The sequence below is a fragment of the Mycosarcoma maydis genome (assembly GCF_000328475.2).
Source record: "Mycosarcoma maydis unplaced genomic scaffold um_scaf_contig_1.265, whole genome shotgun sequence".
Classification (NCBI taxonomy): Eukaryota; Fungi; Basidiomycota; class Ustilaginomycetes; order Ustilaginales; genus Mycosarcoma; species Mycosarcoma maydis.
In genome coordinates, this window is record NW_011929457.1 from 1 (window position 1) to 5,343 (window position 5,343).

Consider the following 5,343-nt stretch of genomic DNA (forward strand, 5'->3'; position numbering starts at 1 on the left):
CAGACACTCAGATCAGACTGCTGCCGTGTATCACAGGTTATGCAGCCCCTTACAGAGCCTGTGTACCAGCTATCACAGATGCACCACTCGTACACCGACGGAATGGTGTACCAATCCTGGTCCACCGCTCATGCACATGTCATGTGCCAGTGCTTGCACACTCACGACTGTATAAGTTTTCGCTGTTACGCTCGCAGTGTATGAGCGGTGAACCAGGTTTTACACCACGCTCGTGGCTTGTTTTTACGACGTGAACGTATCCGCCAAGTTAGCCATGCGTGATGTTGCAGCCCAAATATGCATAATTTTCCGGCAGCGTCTTTGCCCCCCTTTCTTGATCTGAGCAGGCCAAACTTGAAATGCTGTCTGTGTTTGATACCCGACACGAAATTCACGATTAATCAAAAGCTTACGACCACGTTTAACGCCTCGCCTAACTCAATCACAATCACGAATCATAAATGAGAAAATGAAGCGCCACCGATGTTTCTGCCGACTTAGGTACCGATTAACGAGCCGAACAAGCTGCCGAGATGAGAACCGACGAAACCAGAATTATTCACGATTGATATGCACGCTTTGAACATACAGAATGCGCATACCGCCTTTCGGCAATCAGATGCTTTCTCCTCGCCCTCTCCCGCTTTTGGGTTTGCAGCCTTGAGACTTTCGCTATCGATCGACTCACTAGCCTTTCCGAGACCTCATCCAAGACCAAACGATACACAGCCTTGTATATCCACACGCAGACCTGAATCCATGCATGCACACAGCCGCAGCCATTTTGAAATCAAGAAATCAAGCTCGGAAAAAGTTGTCAGAATATACCCTCTCTGGAATCCCGAATGCAACGGCATCTCGGAAGAAAGAAGCATATCACAGAAGCTGTTCCATTCGTTCGGACATTCAAGCAGACACCCTAGCCCTCATAGTACATCTACTGGCTCTTGACGCCGGCACAATTCGTAGACTAGTCGCCGCTCTAGATGTCTAAGCTTGGTGCATTGGTAACTGTAATGTCACTGCCGCGCGCAGGAGGATGTTAGCCCCAATTTAGGCTGGCTGTAAGGTCTCAGTGTTGAGCGTAGCTACCTGAGCGTAGCTACCCAGTACGGTGCCGGGGTCTCTCGATTGCCACACGTGCGCTTCGATAGAACCACGATGGGAGCAAAAGCTTAAATGTAGAAGCAGCTTGCACTTAGAACCTGTCTTTTCTTACCTCTGCCTTCCACTGAGCTTGTGCGTCAGATCAACGAGCATCTCAACCTACACGCACACACCACGGGTCGACCATCTGACAGTCATCCAAAATGGCAGTTCCCAACGAGATTCTAGTCTATGAAGTTTTCATTGGCGTCTACGTTTTGACGTTCATCGCCACTCTTGTTTGCGGCTTTCGCAATGGCTTCTCCAGGGCGGCAGGCTTCTTCTCGCTCGTGCTTTTCTCTGGAAGTAAGGATTTAACCACATGGTGCGATGTGGCAAGCGGCTTGAAGGCACCATTTACTGACGTAGACCTCGGCATTTCATTTGGCTACTGCATTTATCACAGTTCGTCTGGCATCCAACGCCATGCTGACCGACCAATATTACAAGCACTACTCGAGTATTGAAGAGGTGAAATGGGGCTACATTTTGCACGGCATCGGCTACTCATTCCTGGTCACAAGTGTGCTCTCCTTCCTTGCCATCGTCCACGCCAATGCCAACGGACTCGGTGACGCCACTGCAAAAGGGTACAAGAGGCCTTGGCTGCTCCGCTTGCTTCATCTGGTTAACATTGGCGCACTTGTCCTGCTGATCACCGGTTACTCCAAGAGCGGAGAAGTCTTTGATGGCGCTCATCCCGATACCAAGCTCAACAGCATGGCCAACATCGGAGACATCATCTACTGCGCCATCACGCTTGTCCTCTTCGGCTACTCCTCGGTGCTGTTTCCAAAGACCACAGGTAGTACCAAGCAGATTCTGTCTCGAATCTTTCTTGGTCTCGTCTTTATGGCCGTCCGTTGCGGTTACGCCACCTGGCACACATACCGAGTCCCGTTCTTGGGCGTAAATATCTGGGTCAAGCTTTGCTTGAACTACATTTGCGAGGTACTCGCTGTACTGGCCTTTGTCACCATTGCCTTTGTCCGTCGTGACACGGAAATCTACACATCACAAAAGCAGTACGAGTTTGCACCAGTTGGCGCTAACTACGCTTAACTCCAATTCCCAATTATGATGTCAACGTTGTTCGCTGCTTTGGGCTAACTTAACTTGGCTAATCGCAACTCTCACGCTCTAGGCACTCACGATTGTGATCTCACGATTCTTGTATATAATTTTGTTGTCACAGTCACGAGCGCCATCCACGAAACCATCCTTGTATATACGTTATAATGACATTTTTTGCACCGCGATATGCGTAATTGATGAGCATTTCGAAACATCTGTGCCTATCTCACGTTTCTTAACGATTCTTGATTCACGATTCAGTGATTTCTTATTTTCTATTTTTTAATTTCATACACTGACCCAACCCAAAGAGGCTGATGTGGGAGTCAAGGATCACGAATACAAGATCCAGGCGCAAGGTAGGTAGCCCAAATAGAGGCGCAATGTGCTGTAGGGTTAAACCGCCCTGCTTATTCATGATGCATGAGTAGGCAGAGCAAGGGGGATGTGTTAGATGCGAGTGATGGAGTGGGAAGGTTATGGGCTGGGCGATAGCGTTGTACCACGCACAGGAAACCGTGCCCTCAGGTGCGTAATCAGCTCTATAGCGAGCTTTGGCTAGTTTGGAACCTGTTCGAAGGACGTGAGGCGCTGGTTGCGGGTCAGGTGGCCTGCCTGGCGAGCAACTCCTCAAGTCTCCTTCGGGCAAGGGCTAGGTTCCGGCAGAGAAGAAGATGGAGGAGGTCCTCCCGGGACCGGCATCGATCACACTTGTCGGTCTTCCCTAAGACCTTGTGTGCCTTGAGGTAAGAATTCAAGCTCGTGTGACCGGTTCTGATTTGAGTCAGAATGGATACATGGTCCCGTTCGAGATGTTGATTGAGCTTTGAGGCTTCACCCGCTCGTAGGGTATTGATCGCCTTGAGCACTGAGCCGGGGGCGGGGGGGAAGAATTTCCAAGCCTGGTTCAGGCCTACATTGTCTTGCAGTGGAAAGCAAGCCAGACGGAGGATTCCTCGCGGCCCGCTGAGACTCTGATTGCATCACCAGCAGCACCTTGGGAAAGGGAGTCCGCCCGTTTGTTCCCCGGGAATCCTTTGTTCGTGATTTTCTGAAACCCAGGTTTGCTCACGAGCTAAGGCAGACCAATGCCATGATTCACTCCGGTATCGGGACCATCCACAACATCAAAGGCAACTTACGTCCAAGTCGCCCAAGCAGGCATCACGCCCTTCGCCGCCAGTCCTCCAATCCAGCCCGCAGCCATCAGCCTAACCCAAATTTGACCACTGGAAGCTCTTTGTCGAAGACTACAGGACGTCTGTGCGACGTCGCCAACCATGCGACAACTACCGCCGTGTCCACCATCTTGTCTTTCACTGCCGCGCCCCTCCCTCTTGCGGCCACTACGCTCAAGCTCTCCGCACTTTGCTCCACAAGCAAGCCCTCTTGGTTTTCAGGACGGTTTTGGCAGCCAAATTCGGCCACAATATTTGCATTCATTTCAACTCTGACTAGATCTGTTGATCTTCTGGCGTGCGCGATCGGTCGCGTCAACGCAAGCCTGAATGGTAGGACGCGGACTTGAAGCTTAACCGCTGTACCGAAAGCACGTCGACAACCGATCGGACTTAGGGTTGTAATCTCCAACTCGCGGTTATATTACTGATAACGACGTCGAACGGTATGTGCAGGCAAAGGTTGGCCATTTGGCTGTACTCAAATTAGAACGGAACTCACTGAATGATCTGTTTTGTGCGCCTACCCTGTGGAGAACGAAACGAAACATGCGGGAGTAGGGCTCAGTTCCCGGCCTCCTCATCCTCATGCATCAGAGATCGATACACCGATGCCCACCGCGATGGCCGGCCTGATGCGAGCCGAAACGCAGCTCCGTCTTCCAACAGTTTTTATCCAGTCAGTGTCGCGCGCACGAGGTCTCTTTTCTGTGTGTTTGTGATGGGCAAGGTTCGAACAAAACATAACATAGCGAAAGGGAAACACGTGCATAACCCTAACCCGGCTCCGTCTGGGACGACGGGCGTGTGTCGGCATGCCTTTCGCGAGCGTGTGCGCGGAATCAGTCAGCCTGGAGCGCGTCTCTCGCCGTACCTCTGGTCCAAAATGGACGGCTCCGTCTGGGACGACGGGCGTGTGTCGGCATGCCTTTCGCGAGCGTGTGCGCGGAATCAGTCAGCCTGGAGCGCGTCTCTCGCCGTACCTCTGGTCCAAAATGGACGGCTCCGTCTGGGACGACGGGCGTGTGTCGGCATGCCTTTCGCGAGCGTGTGCGCGGGCGATGGTGCCCATGTTCAAGGTTGCCTGGTGGCGGCAGGTGGCCGCTTCGATCACCAAAGAAAAGTTCAGCCAACAGGAGCGCGCGCACTTTGACCTAGACGACATCGAATCCGCCGAGGAGATCGAAGACGAGGCCGAGCTCGCCTACCTGGCCGGCATGAGCAATCACAGCTTCCACACGTTCAACTATGCCTATGCTGGCAGCACCAACCTGACCCCCACCAGCTTGCTCCACCGCGCCTTTATTGCCTCTCACAGCTGGCGCTCGCTGCTCGACATCGATGCAAAGCTGCTCGCCGAGCGGCCAGACCCAGGCTCGGGCGTGGCTACGCAGCGGCTGCTGAATTCGATCAAGTCGGTCCAACATCGCGAGCGTCCGAAGGTGACCGCTGAGGATCTAGGCGCAGTTGCGCGCAAGCTGTACTGCGGCGACCTGCAATTTCGCCCGGGACAGCGACGCGCGATGCTGGCCATAATGGGCCGCCGGCAAGCTGAGCAGGTGGTCGTGGTGATGCCCACGGGGGCAGGCAAGTCGTTGCTGTTCATGGTGGGTGCCTGCTTAGAGGGTGCCGAGACTACGATCCTGATCCTGCCGACTGTAGCGCTGCGAGCAAATATGCTGGCGAAGCTCGACGTGATGAACATCCGCTACCATGTCTGGCAGCCGGGCTCCAAGAAGGCGGCACCCATCGTCCTCGTTTCCACCGAGGCGGCTATCACTCTTGCGTTCAAGGAGTACGCAAACCGTCTGTTGCAGCAACAGCGGCTGGACCGCATTGTAATTGACGAGTGCCATCTGACGCTGACCGCGAGATCTTACCGACGGAGCATGATGCAGCTTGCCTGGCACGTCCGCGATGTCGAAACGCAGACAGTCTGGCGAAT

At 53.4% G+C, this 5,343-nt stretch overlaps 2 protein-coding genes across 2 annotated transcripts; both read left to right on the plus strand.

Moving 5' to 3' along the window:
- Positions 1 to 1,310: 1,310 nt before the first annotated feature.
- Positions 1,311 to 2,208, plus strand: UMAG_06504 (uncharacterized protein; the record flags this gene model as incomplete). Its single annotated transcript, XM_011394466.1, has 2 exons — positions 1,311 to 1,452; positions 1,553 to 2,208. The coding sequence occupies 2 exons, from the start codon at positions 1,311 to 1,313 to the stop codon at positions 2,206 to 2,208; spliced, it is 798 nt and encodes a 265-aa protein (XP_011392768.1).
- Positions 2,209 to 4,213: 2,005 nt separating this feature from the next.
- Positions 4,214 to 5,343, plus strand: UMAG_12076 (telomere-associated recQ-like helicase usher; the record flags this gene model as incomplete). The annotated part of the gene is made up of 1 exon (XM_011394467.1): positions 4,214 to 5,343. A coding segment is annotated over one exon (1,130 nt), but the record flags the coding sequence as incomplete, so codon positions are not given.